Source organism: Apteryx rowi, unplaced genomic scaffold, assembly GCF_003343035.1.
Source record: "Apteryx rowi isolate R43461 unplaced genomic scaffold, aptRow1 scaffold_591, whole genome shotgun sequence".
NCBI lineage: Eukaryota > Metazoa > Chordata > Aves > Apterygiformes > Apterygidae > Apteryx > Apteryx rowi.
In genome coordinates, this window is record NW_020450862.1 from 418585 (window position 1) to 443881 (window position 25297).

The 25297-nt window shown below is 39.9% G+C and overlaps 1 protein-coding gene across 8 annotated transcripts in view; it reads left to right on the top strand.

Moving 5' to 3' along the window:
* Positions 1–24678, top strand: part of VPS13B (vacuolar protein sorting 13 homolog B) — a 438137-nt gene extending 413459 nt beyond the window's left edge. For 4 of the 8 annotated variants that reach the window (XM_026082771.1, XM_026082768.1, XM_026082772.1 and 1 more), the window contains 7 exons: positions 1203–2026; positions 6213–6389; positions 7305–7475; positions 14205–14381; positions 16925–17027; positions 17667–17916; positions 23123–24678. In XM_026082771.1, coding sequence (XP_025938556.1) covers positions 1203–2026; positions 6213–6389; positions 7305–7475; positions 14205–14381; positions 16925–17027; positions 17667–17916; positions 23123–23368 — 1948 coding nt within the window. In that variant the 3' untranslated portion in view covers positions 23369–24678. The remainder of the gene's footprint in view (positions 1–1202; positions 2027–6212; positions 6390–7304; positions 7476–14204; positions 14382–16924; positions 17028–17666; positions 17917–23122) is intronic. The other 4 variants (XM_026082773.1, XM_026082774.1, XM_026082776.1 and 1 more) reach the window with 1 other exon arrangement.
* The last annotated feature ends 619 nt before the right edge of the window (positions 24679–25297 follow it).

Consider the following 25297-nt stretch of genomic DNA (forward strand, 5'->3'; position numbering starts at 1 on the left):
AGCATTGCCAAATTGTCCTGAAAAGCCATTCAGCTTTCTGAGTGTGAACTGACTTACAAACTTTGGCTTAACCATTTGTTTTGTTTAATACTGCTGCATGTTCTGTGGCATATGTTTAGGCCACATGTTATGTTTTGTGTATCACAAATCTTTTTTGAAAAAAAGAAAAAAAGTCTATCATCAAAGATCACGTCACTTTAGGGTAAACACTATATGTTTGATACAATAAGGAGTCCTGAATCTTCACTGAAAAAAGTATTTTCCATCCTAATTAATTCTGAGTGTGTTCATAAGTTTAAAATGTATTTAGGCGGATCCTGCCATCCTTAATCATACAAGCTCCCACGAAAATTGGTGGGAAGCTTGATGTGCAAGGGCTGTAGAAATAGTCTTACACTCAGTAATTAGCTATGTACTTGATTATCTTTACATCATTCTTCCTGAGAAGACTCTTCCCCCACGTCTGTAACACCCCACAGCCTGGCGCTCAGCTCCATTCAAGTGTGATTATAACACTACCTATTTTTATCTCACAGAATGTCTGGCCTCCAGCAGTGGTGTTACAATTAGAGTGGAATGTGTGTTGTACTGTTTTTATTTGAGCTATAATTAAGTATTAATCCCTGAGAAATTGGTCATCAGCAGTACATAATAGCCCAGTTGCTAGTTAAACTTGGCCCAGAGCAGTTAACACTGGAGGTGAGGTTGTCTCAATACCATCATTATAAAAATGCAGTGGTGGTTTAGTTGGAGGGCATTTTGCTTCCATAATGTGCAATGAATTATCTGTAATAGTAACCTTCAGTAGTGGCTCCAAGAAAGTACTAAAACAGCTGATGCTGCTCTCGAATTATCAGAAAATTTTATTTTTTGTCTGCTTTAATATCCTGCTATGTTGCAAATGTAACAGGGAATTACTGTGTATATAGAGAAGTTCCTGTTCAAACTATCTTGTTGATTGATAAGAAAGAAAGAGAAACCTGGCATAGATCTGCAATATTGCCTTTCTTGGAGGACCTCCTGGGTGGTGCATACTCGCTGTGGTGATTTAGCCTGCCAGTTCCCATTACCGTTAATGGGACTTGCACAATGAGTTTCCCATGTATTATAGCGAACATGTCTACTGATAACTTTTTGAGAAAGCAAGATGCCAGGTGAACTCAGAATAGGTAAAGTAACAATCTTTTTTCCCTCCTCTCTAGAAGCCAAGAGCAAACCCTTTTATTGAAAATGTTCATCAGTCAGTTAAGTCTTGCTGTGTTTGATGATATCACAAATCACAAAGTGTCATCTGAACTTCTGCACCTCACGGCAGACAACGTTTTCCTCCACATGGCCCCAGCGGCCAGCTACCTGAGACCCCTGTCGCATGAGCTCCAGAGAGACACCGTGGAAGGCCTCCCACAATTTTATAGTCTCCAAATGTATTGTGAGGACTTGCAACTGGACAATCAGTTGTACAACAAATCCAATTTCCATTTTGCAGTCCTGCTTTGCCAAGGAGAGAAAAACGAGACCATGCAGTGGTCTAGAGTGAGCAACCTCATTGTGTCTAACAAGAATTTGGAAGACTATAAGGAAAACTGCTTTATAAAACTCTGCATTGCTTTGTCTGAGGAAGAGAAATTCGTGTTTCATATTAATGACCTCAGCTTTGAGCTCAAACCAGCTAGGCTGTATGTGGAAGACACCTTTGTTTACTACATTAAGACTTTGTTTGATACGTATCTTCCGCAAAACAAAGCCATTTGTCAGTCCATSAATACTGCAGATACTACCCTGATACTGCCTGAACAAGTGAAAGAACATGCAAGAGCTTTAGTCAAGCCAGTGAAATTAAGAAAATTAACAATACAACCTGTTAATCTCCTTGTCAGTATTCACGCTTCGTTAAAACTGTATATAGCCTCAGATCACACCCCTCTCTCCTTCTCTGTGTTTGAGCGAGGACCTATCTTCACCACTGCCAGACAACTCATCCATGCCTTGGCCATGCATTATGCTGCTGGGGCACTTTTCAGAGCAGGTCAGTACTTTTTCTTAACATGTAACGTTTTTATTAGCTACCAGGATTTAGTAATTGTTTCTCAAGCAGAATAATCTAGACATTAGCCATGCGATTTCTGTTTTCCTCATACACTTTCTGATAATGATATGATATTCTGAGACACATTTCATGTCCTGCCATATAACAGAAGGGAAATAAAATGGCAGAGCAGACGCCAGTGAAGATTTGTAAAGTTGTGGTAAACATTAACCAGCCGTCTGAAGACTTTTCCAAACCCTGAACAAAGCATAAAAATTTCTAGCTATAGATTCTAGCTGGCTTAGTTTTTGTCATTTTAGATTATAGCACTAGTCAGAATCAACCCACATTCCTCACATAAACTCCCCAAAACTACGTTTAATCAAATTATTCAGCATGTTGCTTTRCATTCAGAAGTAAATTATAGCCCTGAATGTTGTTTTGTTGTTAAAACTCCTTTTGGCTGCAGTTTATGATTAGGAATCTGTCTTTCTTCATAGAGCCTTCATGCTAAACTGGCACCCAGATGTTTGTTGTCCTTTGATCCAAGACCTATGAAGTTTGCTGTTACTCACTTTTTCACATATAGGATCAATAGTGAGCAATTAGTCTATTAGGTTAGCAGGTACATTCTGTTTTCCATAAATATTAACTTATAAATAATAAAATTTGGTCTCTATTGTATCTTGGTGTGCAAAGGAATTCATACCTGAGGGAGGAGAAAGCTCCTCCATGATCACGTGCAAGTAATGTACTTCATATTGCAACATTGGATTTATTTTCCTGTGTACTGATGGTCAGATTTTCTGAAATACTGATGTTTTCATTTGTGCTGTATGCATAGCTGTGACCTGATTTCTGTGCACAATTATGAGAATTGTACACATGCGTTTCAGGTATTTATAAATACAGTCAGATCCTGATCTGTTTTTTCACTGTGTATATGTACCTGATTTGCATAGCTGGTTATGGCAACTGTGTATACAGTTGTGCACCATAATGTTATACGCTGATTCATTATTTTCACATGTAGTTGCTTGCAAAATTTTCAGGTTTTTCTTTTTACTACTTGATTGGATTTGTTTTACAGTCAAATCCCATAGTACAAAAAAAGAGATCCAGTTTCTTCCTAATTAAGAGTGACACTGTGGCCAATTGTGGTCCACAGTGTGAATTTACCTCCCCACAACTGGATGGGAGTGGTGATATGAGTGGTGATAGACTGCAGCAGGAAATTAGGGTTATATTGGCTTTTCATCTGCAACATCCCAGGTGAGGCACATATGCTAGTTTTAGACTCCTGAGCCTGATACTGGTTTTCCCTGCTGTGCTACTCTTGCAGAGTGCAGCAGTACGCAGGCCACCACTTGCTCTGGGCTCATGACAAAGCTGAAATCAAGCAGATTTAAATATTAAGGTTTGCTGTAAAGGAACATTATTTCCAGGAAAGTTCCTATACATCTATGCCTTGCACTCCCTGCAAGCTATAATGCCGTTTTGCTCCCTAGTTGTGTGCAAGACCATTGCTGCACTGTGGAAAGGGGCAGGATTTGCCCCCAAACCTCCTGAACAGGTTTGTGTGGGACCTCCCCCCATGCTGCAGAGAAGTGGCCAGATCCCTGTCTGGTGAGCAGTGAATGGGGCTGGAGAGCTCTGCTCAGTATGCTGATTAGCACTGCCGTCTCATTGCATTAGCCAAACTTGCAATGGAAATCTCCCATCCTTTTCCAATTAAGTTGGTTTCTATTTAAAAGTTTATAAAATTCTATTTAAAAGTATTATTGGTATTAGCCAGATCTAACACGTCTAGTTGCCTATAAAGAAAATACAGTGGCTCGTTGCTAATACAGTCATAATTATTTCTTGTTAGTGGATAAGCATACTTAGGGAAATGTTACTCTAACATGATATTATAGTTAGGCAAAGTAAAATGTAGCACAGAGCTAGTGAATTGAGGGATTACTCCTGTTTCATCATTTTCCTGTTCCCGACTTACTCCCACACTTTCCTCCTCGGGTCAGGCTGTCCATGCCTTCAGTGGGAAGCTGCTAGTTTTGCTCCGAGCATTGGCCAAAAAGCGTCGCCCTTGATGCAGCTTCCCTGCTCCTCCCACGCGCTCTTTGAGGGTGAGCGTGCTGCTTCCAGAGCTTCGCCAGCTCACCTGCCGCGGCCACGCTGCGACGTGCCATCCTGCAATACCAGGCCGCCCCACGACTCTGTACTTAACCAGCTTCCTTGCTGCTCTTACTCCTGCTTCCACTCCTGAAAGGGCTGGCTGGCCGAGCAGGTGAGCGGGGCTGGCGTCCCCTGCGCCCAGCCTGGCGGCGCCTGGCGGAGGCGGTGCAGAGCCGCAGCGCRTTGACCCCTGTGCTGTGCAGCCCTTTCCGGCCCCTCGCACAGGCTGGCTGCCACCTCCGCTGAGGCTGGTGATTCCTCAGGCACTGCCGTCCAGTGGTCCTCAGCTCGAGGGCCCTTGCTTTGACGGTGGCGTCTTGGAGAAAGAAGCAACTGCTTCAGGAGCTCCAAGAGCAGTAAAAAATATTAAAATGTGGCAGGTTGCAAGTAATTATTGCAACATTATTGATCAGAAAGAGCAGAAATAGCATCTTTTCCATCTGTACATGCCTCCCAGACCCTCCAGCTTTTCATCACTTCACACAGTGGCAAGCATAATTTGTTAAAAATACTACAGTGAGGGAGTAGCAGGCCCAGACTGGAGCGCTGGCTTCCTCTGGGTCCCCAGCAGGAGCGCGTTGCCAGTGGGACACACCTCTCCAGGGCAGTGACTGCAGCCCAAGGCATTTGCTGCCGCTCTGCTCCTTGAGTTGCCAGTAGTACTTGTTTTTTGTTTTCATATTCCATCCCAACTTCTCCCTCATGTCCACTGTGATTCCCACTTTTTCTTCTGCATGTACTGTAGCTCTCAACCTGCCAGGGCTGAAATGTGGGACAGATTCAACAAGAATAATAGATTTTCCGGGAGCTTAGAATGATAGTATGAGATTAATTCATTTCATATGAGTAACATTTTCTCTTCTGTTCAGTTTCATGATTCAGCCTTCCACGGGAGTGACTGGGAGGGGTTACTAGAAAACAAGAAACGCATCTGGATAGCAGGAGTTTGTGGTGACGAGATGGGAATGAGGAGGGCAATGCAAATCAAGGGCCCTCAGCAGGGGAGCAGGAGGCAAATCAGTCTGTCTTTCGGTCTTCTGTCCCTGTCATGCCTTGTGTCATTCTGACAGTGCTGGTTGAAATTCACAGTCTCGAGGCTCAGAGAACCAGCAGTTCCCGTTTAATCTTTATTGCCATTTCTGAATCACTCTCTCTGGACTGCCGAAAAAACAGTTTTGCAGCACCATTTCCCTAATAAATTTGCTGCCAACCAGCCTGAGAAAGGCAAGACCTGCAACCAGCTTTCCAGCAAGACTTACAACAGATTGCTGTGCACTTGGCCATCCAGCAAGCTGCTGGCAACCCTGCATTTATATAGGAAACCAGATTCACAGATACCTCTCCTGGGATATGCATAAGGAATACTCCCCTATGAGTAACCTAATCAGCATGTAGATGTCATTGCTGTTTACACAACTGCACTGAGAAAAAGACATTTGTCTGGTTTTCGCTACACTCTGAAAGAAAATGATCAGCTTAGAAGGGTTGGGGTGGATTTAAAATAACCTCTTAAGCACTTGTCGAAAATCTGCATCCCCTTTCCTAACACTCCATCAAGCAATTGACCTTCACACTCCTGTAAAGCAGCACGTTGTATCAGTGTAAACCTGCTGTCACAATTCTATCACATAAGGATGTGAAAGCACAACATTGTCTTACAGTATATAAAACCGATGGAGCAATCTAAACTTTCAGTGCTGTTTCTCCTTAGCTGTTAGGATCTAGCATCCATCTCTCTAACACACTTTTAGCAGAAATACGGGAAGCTCCTGGAAGGAAGTCATTCTAAAGCTATTTGTGAGTTCGCCAAAAGGATTTCTTTGATTTACAAAGTATGAAAGATTGCCATTTCTGAATTCATAGTGGATGAGTTATTTCCCGTGTTTTGCTCAAAGGAAGTTCATAATGTGATGAATTCTAGTGTGAAAAAGAGAATTAAGGAATAACCTTCTCACAACTGCTGCTTCTGCAGTTTTCGCAACCGTAACATTTGTCTTCTTTCTCCACACAGGCTGGGTTGTTGGATCTTTGGAAATTCTGGGAAGCCCAGCTAGTCTGGTGAGAAGTATAGGGAATGGCATAGCGGATTTCTTTAGGCTCCCCTATGAAGGGCTGACCAGAGGCCCAGGAGCGTTTGTCAGTGGAGTTTCCAGAGGAACAACATCATTTGTAAAACACATTTCCAAAGGTAGATCTTTCACTTTGTTACTCCTACTACTGCTTTGTTGTCGTGCGTTGTTAAAGGATGTGTTAAAGTTTTAAACAAATTGCTTGCAGCTTTGTTTGGCTTGCTAGGTTGCAGTGAAATGCTGGGAGGGTAACAAAGCTCATATATAATGTCTTATGTATTAAACAGATAAACTGCTCAACTACAGTGTGTGAGAATGTTTCAGAAACTTCAGAATTTTAAACCTCCCATTGGGAAACCAAGATTGGTTCAGCCAGTATTTCATGTGATAACTTCAGAAATATTAAAGGTGTTCAGTACTTCTGTTAACCATCAGAAATTCTACACTGTGTTGCCTCATCATATTTATTATTTCTTTTAAAAAAGTAGATACAGTTGTCATAACTTTGTAAGTATGTGGATAGGTTTTGACATAAGGGCAGATCTGGATTTAAAACACAAGCAGCTTTTGTTCTGCGAAGTCTGTTTAAACAGTGCCATCGTGTGGCTCCAGGAGGCCAGCAAGAGGCAAGGGAGCCTGCAGAGCTGCCGCAGCTGTTTGCTAGTGATTTAGATTCACTCAAGAGACTTTCTTGTGGGCTCATTCAGTAAATATTTGTTTACCTTTCCATCACCCCCATTACATCTAGGTTAGAGCTGCAGAAATTTGGGAGCTGGGGAAGGATGTTCGGATGAGTTGTTTTTCCCGCTTGGCCAGGCAAACCTGGTGAAGGCTAATGTAAAAGGCATGACGTGGACCATAGAAACAGTGTGGTGATGCTTAACAAATAGTAGAGAATGTTACACATGGGCAACTTTTCAATTGACTTGCTGTTCTGCTCGTAAGCACAGTTTTTCAGTGAGGCATAGAACATCTCTGTGGTTTAAATTAAAGCATTTTGATCCGGACCCAAATGTATATCTCCATGTATTTAGGTACACTGACGTCAATTACCAATCTGGCAACGAGTCTTGCTCGGAATATGGATAGGCTGTCACTGGATGAGGAGCATTACAACAGGCAAGAAGAATGGAGAAGGCAGCTTCCAGAGAATCTGGGAGAAGGACTCAGGCAGGGGCTCTCCCGTTTAGGCATTAGCCTGCTAGGTAATGTACCATTAAATATCTAGTTGGGTGATAATGCTGTTTTATGATCTGTTCATCAGCCTTTTCTGCTTGTGAATTATAATTGCAAAATCCGTTTGTTTCTTCTTGTGAAATAGCCACACAGTATGTATATGAGATACTGTTTCTTTTTATCCAGGTTTATAGTGACTTTTGAAGAGGGTTTTTTTGCTGATAAAATAATTGCAGAAACAGAACGAGATTGCACTCTTTTGTTTTTGTGAAATGTTTTCAGTGGTACATGTTGTATAGCTCAGAAGAAAAGAATAATTCTGCATTGGGCAGGGTGGCTTGTAACCAAGTCAGCACAAAGACGTCATCGTGCTGATGTTTACTTTCCAATGAGTTATAGGAATGTCTTCTGAAACTGATTGTTTTTGCTGCACTGTAGATATCGGGGCTTCTTGGTTGTCTTTGAAAACCACTTGAACTTAGTGCAAAAGTTAAATAAGCTTTGGTGAGGAATTCTGATTTTACAAAGATACCTAGATCAACCTGATTCAGGGCAATTTTATTCATCAAGCAGCAAAGTGGTTTGGTTAGAGGTGAAGATTACTCTAGCCATTTCAAAATAGTACCTAAATATTTGAAAACTAACCCTCTGAAAATCTCTGAAAGAAGTCTCGCAGTAAGGAGCTGGATTTTCTAGGTTGCTTCTATTTGTCCCACAGCAAAGGAATGCAGAGTTGTGTTGTTTGGCAGAGTTCCTTAGTACGTATTAAAGAGTATGAATCCCTTAGAGATCAAAGTGACCAAAAGCAGTCCAGTGCAAAAGGTTAGAAGAGACGAAGCTTGAAAGGATTTGTCCTCCTTCTTAATCTTCAGTAGTGTACACAACTCCTAAATTTGCAACCGCAGCCCTGAAAGCCCCAAAGAGGAAGTGGTAAAAATGTTACAAGTTTGGGTTAAGTTACTGGAAATTATTTTAAGCAATAACATTAGATGATGTGAAGCACTGTCATTTGATAATGCCTGTAAACTGGCAAGCAAGTGTCCTGGGAGAAATGTGCGTAAAGGAGCAATTTCATATATTAGTAGCTACTATCCCAATAGTAAACTGTTACTGGGGTTGCAAATCAAAGGCAGTTCAGAGAAGGTTTTATTTTTCCTTCTTGTTTTATGGGGCTAAGGGCAGTCAGGTTGAGTAGCTGGATGAAAGATTATCCTTTTAGAAGCATTGTGTCAGCCTGGTGTGCGTGTGTGCTGGCGAAATGGTTTGGAGAGCTTGGCTCAGTTACTAATAAGACAGCAAGATAACGTCGTGGCTCTCCCCTTGGCCAATGCACCAGAGCCCTTCAGAGCTAAAAGCATCAGCTGCTGCAACCTGAACTAAAGAGCAAAACTCCATAACTTTGGCTGCAGCAAGTCAGAGTTTCTGCTGTTCAGGAAAATCGGGAACTTACAACATGCCTTCACAAATCCGTTGTGTTATTATGTCCCTATACATGAGGCTTTGGTTGTTTGTGGGACGGCTTCTGAGTTTAGAAAAACAAGAATTAGAATTCACTGTCCCTGATTTCCGAAGAAATTCATGTTAGAAGAAACATTAAAACTTGTATTAGCATTTAAACAGAACTCCTCTGCAAACTAGGCATTAAGGATCTTGTTCTTTCTCCTGCTGTTTTTATTTAGAGATTCCTCACTGCTAAATACCTCTATTTGTACTGGTAGAGACAGTTAACCATCCAAATAAATACCTAAGGTTACTGTATAACTGGAACTGACACGTAGAGGACCTGCCACTAAGCGAGGAATCAGAAATATTTCAGTGAAGTTGTATCACACATAAATATTTATTTAAACTTGATTTTTAAAAAGAATGTTTTCTCTCTATACACAGTGGCATTCATGAAAATTGTGTTGAGACCTAAGTTATGGATAGACCTGCATTTCGATTTTTACAATCACGTCAGAAAGCTGTTTCTCTCCCGACCATTTGGTTTAATGAGTATTGTGGCTTATCCCCAAAAAAACAGTTGGCATTGAAGAGAGGTACCACTGTGCTGCTTTCTTTCACCAGCACATTTAAAGTAAACATGAAAATGCTTACTCTAAAAATACCTCCAGGTTCTTCATACATAACGAAACAAAACGGAGCTGCTATGTTACTTTCCTTCATAAGCAAGAAGAGTTCAGATGAGTACAAAAATGCAGATAGCGTGACCCTTCAAAGCCGTAATTTCTRTGATTCTATAATTGTAGGATTGAAAAGTGTAAAGAGCTGTATAGCACAGATAGATAGTCAAAGTACTGTCACGTTTGTAAAGCCGTCCCAATTGTGCAAGTGGCTGAAAGAACTGCAAATGCAGATGTCTTGCCTAGGCACAAGCATGTACGAGTACTCAAATCCCTGATACATTGTGGTATCTACATAGAAAAAATAGTTTCACTTCTGATTTTTCTGAAAATCGGGCTCATGGTGGCCCCAATTCAGCAAAGCACTTAAGCATGTGTTTAAGAGCTTTGCTGAATCAGGGCCAAAATCGTGTGCTCTTGTCTCCTCCTCAGTGCAAGTTGTTCCTTGTGGTACATTCTTAAGTGCTTTGTCCTGTCTAGTTTTAAATGACTCAGGCGCTGTCAGGGTGTTGTTTGATTTGATTGTTATCTTTGGCTGGCTGTTTTCTTCTTTTCTGATTTTGGGGAGACTTCTGGGTCTTTTTAGTAAGTACGTGAGAAGAAGCAAAAGCTTATGATAGGTGTGTTTTTCTTTTAAGCAATTAGATAAAAATGTAGTGAAGTTGTACTTAAAATATTTAGATGATAGGCACTCTCTGCCAAGGAGTTATCGTCTTCTGCATTTTGTATGACGGGATCAAGCTTAAAATAATAACTTATAACAGCGTAAAAGAGACTATTGAAACAATGGGCTTTATTTTCAACTGCTGGTCCTAGTGAAAAATATCAAATCGAAGTAGCTTCCTTTAGGAAACTGAGCATTTCTGAATAAGTGAAAAGCTGACAAATGTTAGAGAAGCAGCTTTTCACGACGTCTGCAGTGCTTTACGCTCAAGTTACTCCTTGCTGCTCTTTAGTGAAATGAATTGATGGTAATAGTGGCTGACAGTGTAATTGGGATGTTAGGCATTGTAAAGCCTGGATTTCAGAAGCTCAGATTTATATTATTAAGGGATTCTTGTTGTTGTTGTTGTTTTGTAGCTATCACTTAATCGGGGCCACTTTACATTTGGCTCTCTGTAAACAAGATAGTAAGAGGCAGTCTTACTAACCCTGACCATCCCGCTGTTGCACACACTAATCCTACAAATTTATTTATGCACACTTAACTCTAAAATAACAGGTGGTCTTTTATTTTAGCTATATTTTCATGAGATGTTTGCTGTGTGGTGACTCCCTTCCAACCATATTTTCAGAGCGTAGAAGCCTTGCAGCAATCCAGCAGGACAACAGAAAAAAGAAAAGGAAACAAAATGGTTTCAGTTTTGTTAGCTTACAGCTTCATGGCAAAGCATGGACATTTTCGCACGGGGGGGGATTTTTTTCCGATTATTTCTTGGTCTGCAGGAGTTTGCCACAAGCGAGCTGAGCTTGCTAACTTCTGTAAGCACAGCCTTTGCCCCGTTCACCAAACACTGCTTGTCTTTCCGAGCAGAAACCAGTTGCCTGCGGTAATCAAATTCTTCTTGAAGTAATACCGTGTCATATTCTGAACTATCTGAATTTTGTAGTTATCAAAGTATCTTTTTTATGAATACTGAGCAACATATATTAACTGGAGTGCACCCCAGCTGATGTTTAGCAGATGTTATGGTGTTGCTGGAACCTCTTTGGTCCAGTAACAGAAGAATATGTTTTTGTTTTGTTGCTTTGGTGTTTAATTTTATTGGGGTTTTCTTTATACATACATAACGTGTGTGTACATATGTGGACGTGCATATAAAATTGAAAGCCTACGGTAAGGAGGGAGAACAAACTGGGGAACTGTTTTTAAAAAAAAACAAAAAGAACGGACAGGGGGCATCGAGGAGAGAGACTGGGACAACAGTAGGACACTGTAGCTGTCTCCAGGCTGTGAGGGTGAGAGGAGGACAGGAGGAAGCATTAGGCATACCTCCTGCTCTGCCTGCCTGATACTCGCCCTGATGCAGCGAGGGACCTTCTGTGGTGAGTCCGTCCTGCGTGGTGCTTCTTCCACTAACTTTATGTTGGAAAGCAAGGAGCCACATGGATACCAGAGGACATCCTCTTTGCCTGGTTTCTGGTGCTAGGAGATGCGGTGAACCTCCCATGTGTATCACCATTATCTCACTGATGCTGGGTTTTGAGGTTGTTCAGCCTTTAACCTTTTCCACCTTTGCCCACACATGCTGCATACAGGAAAGGAGCTGCAAAGAGCTGGCTTCCCTATGCAGGKGTCACAGGACCTAGCCACAGGCATGGAGAAAGCTAAAGCTTAGTTAAAGGAGTAAGTTTATAGCTTATTATGAGATTTGTGGGCGTGACCACAGCACATGAATGAGTTATGCTGCTGAGTTACAATTCGAGATAAGAGACTACAAAGGGTGAATGGAGAGGGCAAGCAAGATCATTGGACATATTTTTTGCAGGTACCAAGGCAGGGTTTGCAGAAGGATTTGAAGAATGAAAGGGCTGTGGCTTCACAGACAAGTTCAAAGCATGCATAAAATGGCAGAATAACAGAAAGTGTGGAAGTGCTAAACAACTGGCTAATTGAGCTCTATATTATTTTGGGTACTATATAAATAATCTTATATAACACAGTCGCAGCAGTTTCCATTCTGTTTCCTTGTCCTCTGGGCCTAATTCCAGCTGAGAAGTGCCTGGAGCATACCACAGGTCCTTTGGAGTAGGCTCTTATTTATTATTGCCTTATAACATTGCTCAAGTGTATTGCAGTAAATAATTTACTAGTGCTAGGACTTAGGTGGATTACATTTAATAAGGCAATAACTTCTGTTCTGAAAGTGCAGTTGCTGTGGATGACCTCGGTAGATAGGGTGAAGGAGGTCACAGGGTAACGTAATACTGTAACTTAGCAGAACACCAAGTATTGTTTTATGCCTTCAAATGCATCACAACTGTACAAAAGAAACTGGATGAACAATCCCAATTGCATAATGCCTTGTTGGGGTATTATTTTAGTCAAGCAGCAGGAGCAGCTGGTAAGTACTAATGAAACAGTTGAATTGAAAATTGTATCATTTCCATGGCATAGAATTAAGGAAGCTTCATAGCCTTTGTGGTACAAAGAGTAAAAACTGAGCAGAGCACTCAGCTTCAGTGAGTGAGCTCAGTAAAAGCTGAGTATCACGTTAAAAATAGACCACCATTTTCTGAGGAAATACTGTACATTTATCGGTAAATAATATATGTACAAAAGACGGAAGCTGTATCTCTAAGAGGAGAGATGTTTATGGGGGTCGCAAGTTATATGAGTTGTTGAGAGGTAATATCCTAGCAAACAGGATCTGGGGAAACGTGTGCTTCTTCTCATCCTCGTCTTTTATTTGGAATGAATAGCAGTGTAGCAGTACAATATTAGTTCTGGTTGTTGAAAGTCAGCAACTTCTCCATTTATCTGGTAAACAGTAACTCAAACCATCTGAAAACCAGTTAGCGGCTAGCTGACTAGTGTACGTCACTCTGGTAAACATATGGGGCCACATACCTCTGCTGTGATTTTCAGGCTCAGTGGAATTACGCCTGGATTTGCTTCCACATACAAAGCAGAATCTCCAAAGATGTCTGTGTTGCAGTAAAAATGCCTGGTTACAGAGGTGACACTCGCTCCTACTCCTTAAATAATTGCTTTTTCTTGATATTTGCAGCAGAAGCTGCAAACTGAGAGCTATTTGAGGAGCCTGCAAACTTGCTTTGCACTGAGCAAAGAACTTCAGAGCAGGCAGGCCATTTTCTAACTGATCTCACTTTGTCCAATCATTGTACTCTTAGCAATTTCCAAATAGCTTATCTATCAAAATTACAATAACTAGAGACATGTCTGTGGTTAAGTGGCTAGAGTAAACTCAAGATCAAAGAAATGTACCACCTCACATACCTGTTTACATTTAGGAAGATTTAAGTTGAAGTTCTCTGTTGATACTAAAAGCTGGGAGGGTCACTGTGTCACTTGTAAAAGTTTGACCCATGCACATTAAAGTAAAATATGATCGTTTTCACAAAAAAGTAACAAAAAGTCCCAAAGTCTAATTCTGCTAATCTTAGTAGTATATCAAATGTTGCATTAGCTTATGAACATTTCTGGCAGTGGAAGAGGATATAAAAATGATCTATTGAATACAGGCAGTTTTTATTCTCATGGACTCAATCTCAGGCTTACATGAAAATCTCATTTCCATAACTGCTAAAGTGTCCTAAAACTGATGGATTTTATTCCAAGCCCAACATTTTCAGAATTGCTACACAGAATGAGCTAAATTATAGCAACTCAGCAAAAGCATTTAGTGAAAGTAGTTGAAGGATGCAAACATACTATCAAGTTAAGTGATCTGAATTTTTGAAAAAGTAAAATGCATAAAAAGGAAGTAGAGATTTAACTTAAACTTCAGCTAAGGAGTTGTTTAGTTAATTGGCTGTGTGTACAGTAAATAGCTGTATAAGATGGGTGGAGTACAGTCTGTAATCCAAACAACATTCAGTTCCAGTAGTAAGATTTCCTCTTATTCCGGGATATTAATCTTCATTAATCACTGGGGGCTCTTGTTTTTTCAGGTGCAATTGCTGGTATTGTAGATCAGCCGATGCAGAATTTTCAGAAAATATCTGAGGCCCAAGCTTCAGCAGGGCATAAAGCCAAAGGTGTTATCTCTGGAGTGGGAAAGGGAATTATGGGAGTCTTCACGAAGCCAATTGGAGGTGCGGCTGAACTTGTCTCCCAGACAGGTTATGGTGAGTTACTCTGATTTCCAACAACATCTCCGTTTAAATGTGCATGAGCAGATCTTTAAAATACTGTTCAAATACAACCTGCTGTGTCAGCTTACATGACTCAGTAGCTGTGTGACTTAGAAAAAGATTTAGAAATGCTACAGCTGAATAGTTATAAATGTTGTGTTCCTTTTCTTAAAAATCATGTTATGCTTCTCTCTTGTGTTACAAATCAGTCTTGTACAGCACCAGAGACACAGAACGCAGAAACCATGAAGTAATTCTTGGAATACAGTAGGATTAGTTACAGAAACATATGTGCTGCAAAAGAGTTTTTGACATAAATATAATAGAGCAACACTATACCCAATTAGAGCATTATTTTGAGATCGCTTTGTTACAGCAAGGAAAGAGTTGTGTTATCTCTAAATAAAGAGGGAGTTATGTTACTGGGAGAAAGAAGTGAGTTGTGTAGTGGGAACATCCGCTTTAAACTGAAGAGTTGCAAGAAGAGTGTCCTGCTTTTAGATGCACGGGTGACTTTTTAGTGGTCATAGGTGGGTTTTCCAGCTAGACTAAGCGCTTAGTGGCAGTAGTGGTCAAACCTTTCAGATTAATGTAAATGCTTCTGGACCGCTAAGAACTGTAAAAGATAAAATATCAAAATATGCTAATTTATTTGCTTTCAGTATCATGAAATCTAAGCTGCTGGTCTGGATATTAAAAAAAAAAAAGAGGGGGGAAGAAGGGCAGGGAGACCTGATGATACAAGGACTGTAAATATGTCATTAATTTTGCCTGACTAATTACAACAAACAAATCCTGAGGATTAAAGTCTTTAATCATAATTTATTTTTTGTGACGTATTGGTTAGAATAAGAGTAGTTCTCCTAGAGCTTAAGTTCAGAATATTGTTTCCACACCTCCCCTGACATTTAGAACTCGTTCCTTGAAGCAACCTGTTTCAGAAAAAAGTTAATAACATACCTGCTGCAAGTGTTTGAATAGTTTAATTTAATAATATGGTTGTTAGATAACTCTGTCCACTCTGCGATGATTTAAAATAATTGTCTTGACTCTATCTCATTTGTATGAGTGTAAATAATAGCTGCTCCTCTGAATTATGCATCCCATAGGTGTATAACACATATCTGTAAAATCAGAAACTGCCTGTCTTTTGTGGGCTGTTATGGGCTGTCTGCATGTTCTTTTTGTTGACTGTGGAATTACAGTTTCTAGAGTTAATTCCAATGMAGTCTTTACCCGTAACAGTAGAGGGACACTTTTCCTTGCAGATATGGTATACAACACATGATGTTTTCCAAGAGCATGTGACAAAAAGAGTTAGCCAGGAAAAAACATAAAAACTGTATCAATAATAGCTGACAGTGCGTGAGAGGAAAACATATAAGAGTTTGAGTAACTCTTACCCACAACTGGATTGGAAGTGGGATTGTGCCTCTTGGGGGGACCGAGGGGTGGGGGACCACACAGAAGTAAACACATGTTCTCTCTTTCTCCATCTGTAAATGACATTTTCACTCACATAATGCTGAGAACCTCGGTAAGCCAACTGTTACAACTGGGATGCTGCTTTTAAGTATTACCATCAACATGTGTGTTAAAAATTAAAGGGTTTTTTTTCAGTGCTGATGTTTTGTTTAAATTATTGTCCATTGTGTGAAAAGGAATCTAAGTTATTGACACCCTTATGGAAAAATGCCTTTTGCTTCAATTGAATGCTTAATTAGACAAAATAAGTTTTCTTTGTTTACTTAGAGAGTAACTTTGCATTAAACCTTATAACATTGGTGCTTACCACTTAACCTAATTTCTATCTATCTTGTAAAAATTTTTAGAACCACTTTATTTGTGAATTTTTTGCAACCCATTGATTCTCTTTCTGGTGACCATACCTTATTTTTACAAGGTTACAAGCCATCTGAAAGCACCCATACTGTATCATCTTCAGCTTTGGATAGTCTATTTAGAAACCTGTTTAACTGCTTCTTGTAGTCTCCATTCTGTGCTGGCACTAAGAAGAATTCACAATAAACCAGATGCCCCGGGAGATCTCATAAATGTATATGGATCTGTGTTTAACAGCTGGATTAAGTAACTGAACATTTAAATACAGTATCTAGGCAAACTTTCCTTCTAATTTGTACCGGTCATGACACGTATATGGAAGTATTTTAATATTAAGCAAGAAAGTTAACAATGGTCTTGATTTTTTGTACATAAATTGTAAGTGATGTGCCCAATCCCACTCTGAAATGATGGCCCTCAGGAGCATTATTTTTCTCTTAATTGCTAGTGTATGGCTGATTTTAAGAACATTCAGTGGGTTTTTTTGTTTCTTGCTAATGCAAGATCATTGGGGTTAAGTGCACAACTCTTGCATTGTAATATTTAATGAATTATCTTGACTACAGCTTCCAAAGATGTGACATCATTTTGGATCTGCACTATTTTATGAACTGCTCTAAACAGATGACATCACTGCAACATGTAACTGTTTTGTAGAAAACAACTAGTAAAAAACTTAAATTCTCTTACCACAGGTATTTTGCATGGAGCTGGACTTTCTCAGCTTCCCAAGCAGCGCTCTCATCCAAATGATCAACGTGTTGAGCAGGCTCCAAATAGCCACGTCAAATATGTCTGGTAAAATTATTTAGACACTTGCTCATTTTTACATCCACATTGTTTATTAATAGGTTCTGGCCCGTGGTCAAGTTAATAGGCTGCTTCCCTAGGAAAGGCTGAGTTATGGCAGTTTGTTTAGGAACATTAAACACAAAGGTAGTGCATAGAAACCCAATCTGCAAATGATGGGCTGCTGATCTGCTTCCAGTTTTGGAACTACAGAGCTGATCTTTATTTAATGGCATTCAATGAGTTCTTACTTATTTATCATTGCCCAAGAAAAATACTGCACATCTCCAGAAACAGCTGTTAGTGAAGATAGGTTTATTTTTTGCACTGAATTTGTAAGCCACTACTCGGTAATTTTTCTATTAGGATGGGAAATCAGCTGACCTAGTATGGTTATTAGGCCAATTTTGCAGTGAATGATTAAAGAGTTTTGATAAMTAACAGTTTCACATTTATCTTGTAAATCTTGTAAAAAGTCTTACATCTTTCAGTAAAGGAGGTTTAAAGGATATTCACCTGCTTATTTTATATTTGTAGGTGGTAGCTACAGCCTTAAGTAAAAACATTTAGTGATCAAAAGAAGTCCTTAAATATCCAATGCATAACACTGTTTTTTTTTGTTTGTTTGTTTGTTTTTTGGTAATGCAGGAAAATGCTGCAATCTCTAGGAAGGCCAGAAGTCCATATGGACTTAGATGTCATGATTGTGAGTGGATCAGGCCAGCAGCATGAAGGCTGCTTGCTGCTGACCTCAGAGGTGCTTTTTGTGGTCAGCCTCAGCGAAGATACACAGCAGCAGGCATTCCCCGTCACCGAAATCGACTGTCTGGAAGATGAACAGCAAAAAAACCTGCTGAAGGTGCAGCTAAAACAACAAAGAGTGCCTTGTGATTTGGAGGTAAAGGCTGAGGATATTTTGCTTCAATGATAAAGCTACACTGGTGATGTTTTTGACAACTGGGCTACTCACCTTTGGGTCGGGAGGCCAGAGGTGTAAGTCCCGAACTGAGGGACCCGTTGTTTCCCCACACCTCCCTGTTGACTCTGTCACTGTTTGGATGAAACGGAGGTGTCTCCTCCTTTCTATCCTGTTACTGATTATAGAATTTAAAAATCTGTGCCAGTAATTTCCTGAGGGAAAAAGTAGAGGAAGTCTGGGATCTTGGTAAGGACCACCTCTGTTCTGAAGAGGTTCTCACAACCGACTTCACATGTATGAGGTGGTCGTTGCTTGGCATGCTGGAGGTGCTTTGCCTTTGCCTGCAAAGTCACAGTGAGAACAGTTCCTCTTAATATTCTGTGAATTCTCTTTTAACCATTCAGTGATGCCAATGTGTGCTCCTTGCAGTATATTTCTTATCTTGCCACGTTTAACACAGTGGTCTTATTTGGCTACTAGCTGTATTTAGCTCCTTACATCTTCCATTTCTTGCAAATGAAAACTTTAACTTAAAGATTTTAACTTACTACTACTACTACTACAGGGCTACTGCCCTGGAGGGGAAAGGGAGATAACTGATTCCTCCTGGGGCATTTTTTGCGCTCCGCCTGTCCTAGCCCCAACTTTAGCTCCAGCCCAGATTTTTTTACTGCACTATAGCAGCTGTGGTGCCTGTTGTGTTTGTATCTATCTGSTTATCCAAGGGGTGAGGAGCAGGCTGCTGCTCTGGGAAAAGGGCTGCTTGCCCAAAGGGAGGTGGTAGCTGCAAGAGGGAAACAAAGGAGAGGGGCCTGTCTGGGAGAAGGGAAGGTGAGGGACAGCAAGCCTGATTCGAGTCCGCACAGCTGCTGCAGCTGGGAATATATCAATATGTAGGACTTTCCAGATGAATGGCTCTGTATGTATGTGCACAAGCACAACCCTACGTAGCATGTGCACAGAGTCCACATTCCCACATGCATGTGCTAGTACACACAGTAAATGTGACTAGCTTTGGAGGTACTGGACCAATGCATACCTTTCTTTCTGAAGTTTTGGATAGAAAAATGGGAGCCCTGCTCCAGTGGCACAGCAGTGCCAGCAGCCGTAAGCCTTGAGCCACTCAACCTCAGTGCACAAGCTCCCTTGCTGACACAGGCTCTTGAGAATGCAGTGAAAATGTATGGCATGAGTAAAAAGGGTGAAGTGTGCCTATAGCCCAGGAATGGAGTGGGGTCAGTGATGGCAAGGCAGCAAAACCTGATACTGATGCTCTGAAAAACAGACCTGGCATAAGTATTCGTTCAGAGTGCACAAATTGATGCTGGAGTGTGCATGAATGTTTAAAAAGAAATATGTTCTAAAGAAGAGCAGTTGAAAGTAAGGCAGACAGGAATAAGAGAGTTTTAATTTTGGGGGCTAAGGAAGCTACACAATAGGAGATTCCAAAAGCTTTCAAAAAGCATTTGGTGATTACCTAGAGTCATATGATGTTCTTTTGCAATTAATGTTCCCATATATTTTTTTCTTAGTGGATGGGGAAATTTCATACTTAGTAATTTCTTTTCTGCAGCAAAGGATGACAGTTCTGTGGTGCTTGGGGCTGTTCTGTACAGCATGGGTGCTGATGGGAGCCAGGGCCCCTCAACTCTTCGACAAGGGGTTGTGTGAATACTCTTCGAACATGATTAGGGAAAGTAGCCTTAGGAGCAGCAAGCTATGGCTTGCTGATTAGCGGTTTCAGAGCTACAGACTTACACCTAAATAGACATAACTCTTAAATACCAATGGTAGGCCATCTTGTTGCATTGGAGATGTCCTCAGCTGAAGTGCAAGCACTTCTGTACCTGATGACACTAGTGGAGCTGGCCAAAATTTTTTGCTAAAAAATGCCCAGTCAGGTCAACCAAAATATTATGATAAGTTTAGAGAGATGATGTTACCAAATGTAAATTTTATCTATTTTGCTGGTTAATTTAGTCAAAAATCCTAGAAATAATAACAATAAATTGAAACATTTCATTTCAACATTATAAAATCCACTTTTTTTTGTCTTATTTTTCACCAAAAATAATTGCCAAAAAGTTTTGTTTCAGCTCTGCCCAAAACAGTTTCTCCCCTTCCCTTTCCTCAGTTTCTTGGAACTATTAGGAAAAAAAAAACATGTGTTATTCCACAGCTGTAATCACCAGAGCATGCTTTGACTCCTTCAGCAATAGGTTTGCCTGATGGCTTGTTCGTCTTCACAATATATAACTTAATCCATCTGGCTAGAAGTAGACTGGATGAATTCTTGAAAACTCTGGCACTGACAACGTTGTTATTGAAAGGGAAGCATTAATTGTACTTAGATTATCTTGAGATAATTGAGACACTGCTTGCTTCCAGACACACATCAAACTCCAAAAACCTGCTCTTCCAGCTGCTCTTGGTATAGCTAGGGATATCAAGAAGACAGCAAAAAGCTGAAGGGCCCTGGAATTTCAGATACTCCAGTGTTTGTTTCTGATGATCTGTAACAGGGATTTCATGAGAGTGCGCATATATCATCTTTGGAGCTTGACTTCTGGATTTTTTCAGAGCAGTAAAAAAACCCAGAGAACACTTATTTCCTCCTCATTGAGTGTGCACAAAGCAGGTCTTTAGTGCTATGTACACATCCAGATTATACACCAGATGATAGATAGATACTTTGGGTTTAATTAGAATTGCTGAAGAATTATTCTCTATAAGCCATAAAAGGAGGAGGGTGGAATTCTAGAAAACTTCTGTAGTTCTTAACCCCAAAATGTTAATATGAAAAGACAAGCTATCTATCTTCAAGATTCCTCGTGACCAAGTTTGGATTCATATCATGGTTTGGCTATTAACATAGTAATTGTTCACACTAGGGGGTTAAAGCACTCAGTGACATTGTTAGGTCCAATTTAGGGCAAAATGTAGAATAAAAGCAATTCCAAGTTTCTGTTGTTGTCTTGACAGTATAAGCTAAACTGACACTGGCTGGAGAAGCAAACGGTTACAGATGAAGTCATCTGGAAGCAAGTAGAGTCCCAGTTACTTTGGAAGACCATCCAAGTGCAGTTAATATTTCCTGMTGAATAATTTTGCTATCTATCATCTGTGGGATATGGCCTGAGGCTGAATGAGAAATGGGTTCTCAATGGTGCCAGCACCATTTCCATCTCCTCTGACAACTTTGATCTTTATGGTCAGTGTGGAGTCAGAACTATAACCTCAGCTTCCCCTGGGCTTACCTACCTAGAAGAAGAAATCAGGAAAAAATGTGGAGACACCCACATGCAAGATTTGCCTTGTAACTTACCATCTAGTTTACATAGGTGCTACTTTAACATATTTCTCTCCTTTCAGCTGGTAAAACAGGCTGACTGCTGAGATACTTTATTTCTGTGACACGAGGCTGAAGACGTGGTTCAGACACCATTCTCTTCTGTTAGCCATGTGTCCGCTGCAGCAGTCTGCCTTCTGATTTCTTTACTCCCTCTAAGGTCATTCATGGAAACCACACTTTCCTCTGCCCATTTCATCATTTTTCACTCTTTCTAAGCATAGGATCAAACTTTGAGCTCCTGAGTTCGTTCATGTGCCTGCTTCCTCTAGCATTTTTGTGGTGATGATTGAAAACAGGAGTGATTCTACTTGTTGAGCAGCAAATCCATCTCCAAAGGCATAGTAGAAGACCAGAGGGGACTGTTTTGATTTGGATGTGATGTGTGCCACTATCTGTCTTATTAATTCTTTCTTCAGATAGGTAAGGGTTTGTTTAAAATGAGCCCTAGAGTCCAGAGGTGTGACAAGATGTTATTCCTGGATGTTAAATTGAACCCAGTGGTCCTGTCTGAAAATCATCACATGTATTGAGGCATCTGTAGTACTTTCTTAAAGACAGCCAGAAAATAGCACAGTCTTTGAATCTTATGTATGGCATCCAACGAAGACATTATAAACCCTGCAAAAATGACAGTGGTCAGCAATTCTCCAAGAGTAGATAAGGAAGCGTCAAAACCTACCCTAGGATAGTTTCTACTTTTCTGTCATTTGCATTTTGGGGAAATAAGTTCTATTCTGAATGACTTTGCTAATGATACCTCTGTAGTATCCAAGGTGGTATTTCTGAAATAATACTTTGTTTTAAATTTATGCAACTAGCTTGATGCTTGCTCGCATGCTTTCCCTTCTCAAGCTAGTTCCACTTATCTCCAATGCCTCCTTCAAAAGAAGGGCACCGCAGATTGGTCTTCCAGGGCCAGGTTTGCCCGTGGCTTTTCATCTAATACTTTGCCTGGTTGGATCCGTATGGTAGATGCCACTTTTCTGTTGGCAATATTGGTTTTACTGTTCTTTTTTTCCAGCAAACAGATGTGGGTTACCTGCATCTCTTTTTAGCAGAGCCTTGCACCTCTACATATTTCAGCCTACAAATAGGGATTTCTTCAAAGAAGTCCTTCCAACTCATGGTGATGGAAAAGTCAGCTGTGTAGATGCCTCGGTTTCTTTTTCATAAATTATGTACTCAAACGGTCTTTAGTAAAACCCTTTTGTTTTTTTTWAAAAAAAAAAGAAGTAATTCTGTTGATGCTCTGACCCAAAGTGCGTTTTTTTTGGTTACCAGAGAGAGACAGATGGATATATGCCCTCATAGTTAGAACATTCGACTGGAAYGTAGAGTCAAGCCCTTATTCCAAATCCCATTCAAGACTTAAGTACTTCCCAGATATGGCTATGGGCTGTTGCAATTTTTAATTGTATTTTGTGAAGAAAAGGTTTGCTAATTAGGACTGCTGCCTGATAAGCACTGCCAGGAACTACTGGCCTTTTTCTAAAAGCAGTTGAGAAGTTTTTTCTGTCTGCAAGTTGATCTGTTGTAAAGATTACTCTTGAGTCCATCCCTGAAATTCTCAGAAGATACTGCTTCAACTTTTCTATGGCAGAGTTGTTAGAACTTCTTAGCATGGAAGCATCCAAAATATCAAAGGAGAGGACTAATCCACAGATCACAAAACTATGGGAGAACTTAGCTGATGAAAACATCCATGTGGATACTGTAAGATCCCAGGGGGAGAGATTTTAACTATAGAAAGTAATGTTGAACTTACTGTCTTTACTATTAAGAAGTTCAGTTTCTGTCAATATTTCAGTAATCATTTGTGTTATCTGATTCCAGGCAGATGGAGTTAGAGAGAGACTATCAGAACAACAGTACAACCGCCTCATGGAGTACGTCACAAAGACATCCTATCACCTCGCTCCTGGCACCACTTCTGTGCCAGCCTCACAAGCTGTGGCTACCGAACACCTTCCAACTGTAACAAAAACATATCAGTATGTAGTTGATCCAAATTTTGCCCAAGTATTCATTAGTAAATTCACAATGGTAAAAAATAAAGCTTTGAGGAAGGGATTTAATTAATAAATATTTTTGGCGAGAATAGTAGTATCTTACCATTTTGAAAGTAACACTTCCTATGCAGCAATCTACATCAAGTAGAGATACACGTCATTGTTGAGGAGACAGGAGACAGTAACAAAATTAAACCTAATAATAGCTTTTCTAACATTCCGACTCCCTAGCCAAGGTATTAGTGCTGGAAGGAAAGCACTAGCCTAGCAAACAAATAAAGTGAAAAGGGAAAGTATTGGACTATAAACTGAATCAAAATCCTTTGTCCTTTCAATAACTGAAAACCAGAGAATAAGGAAAAATTGAGTGTACAGACACATTTTTGACACACACAAAAATTTCTATCAATACATACTATATCATATTTTAGGGTCTGCCAGTTTCTGTTATAAACCAGGTTTATAACTCAGCTGTAAAAACTAGCTCAAGTTTGAGCCCCCCCCCCCCCCCCCACACACACTCCCCCCAACATGTATGTCCTGAGGCAAAACATTTTCCCCCCACTAAATCTGAAAAACCCAGTGTGGCTGTTTTAAGTTACTAGTGACAGCTGGGTTTTAGCACCACTTTAACCGTAAAATAGCTTCCTTTATTTGACTGAAGTTTTGCAGGACATTAGTCCTTAATGTAAACTAGTGCCTTTGTGTGGTTTGGAGAACAAAACGCTAACTACGACATGAATTTATTTTTAAAACTGTCTGTATACAGAAACTTTATTTTATCCACCATCAAATTTTCAGAAGGACTTTCATCATATGTATGTCATTGTGCATTGTCTGGTAGTTATTTGGAAGCCAGTAACATGCAGTTTATAAACTTTAAGAAACAGTGCTTAGTCTCCTTCAAATCTACCAAAAAGCTATAAGCTCATTGTAACAAAAAGAAGTGCAGGTGCTGAAGGAAGCCTTGTTGGGTGTCCCTTCCTTCTTATCTCCCACCACTATAGTACATTTTCTCACTTAAGCCCTAATTTATTTTATGCTTCTCGTCTTTGAAGTGATAAGAACAGGGATATTTAGAAACGTGACCTTTCAGATATATTTGTGCTAAGCAAAAATGAGAATTTTTGCAAGTTGATCCAAAAGTATGACCCTACAGGCTCCGATTACATTACTAGTTAATGATGCTATCATGATACACTTCAGATACTATGTTAAACACATTCAAGACAAATGAGCTTTCTACGTGTCTGTCTTATTTTCAGATGTTTTACAGGTTGTAGTGGGCAAGAAAGTGCTCTCTCCCAGCATGGTTAGATTGCTTTATACAACAAATGTGGCTACAGCAGCTTTATTTAAAAAAAAAAAAAAAAAAAAAAAGCTTGCTTGTTTTTAAACCGTGGGTAACTTTTCTCCCCTTTTCTGCATACTTGTGGACACGAACTTTGGGGATTCCTGAACATGGCCAGAATTGGAGAGTCTTTAAGAACTGGAATAAAATCTGATCATCATGTTGAGCAAATAACTATACTTCAGTTAGTATCATCTTCTATGCATACCGGGCATGACCACGGTAAATAAGAATGTAGTAATTGCAATGGGGTTTTTTTAAGTTCTGCTTTGTTAAAAGCTGCATCTAAAAGCCGTATCTCTTGTGTACTGAAAAATGCAGAAGCCTGGGATCTGAACTGTCCTTTCTTGAATGTGAAATGAACTCATCCATTATCAACATTTCATACAGTGATTTAATAACTTAGTCATTGTTTAAGTAACACTATTTAAAAATGTGTACATATATATATTTTCTTCATTCCTGAATATTTTATGGAAATAGTTTAATACATCTAATTTTGCATATGGTACATAAATTGTAATATAATGAGATTGTTTAAAGATAATTAATAAAATTAATTATTCCTACTTGGGTTTTTAAGCTATTTGGTCATTCAGTACAAGTGAATGAGCAGGTCACTGCATAGAACAATGACAGTAAAGACAT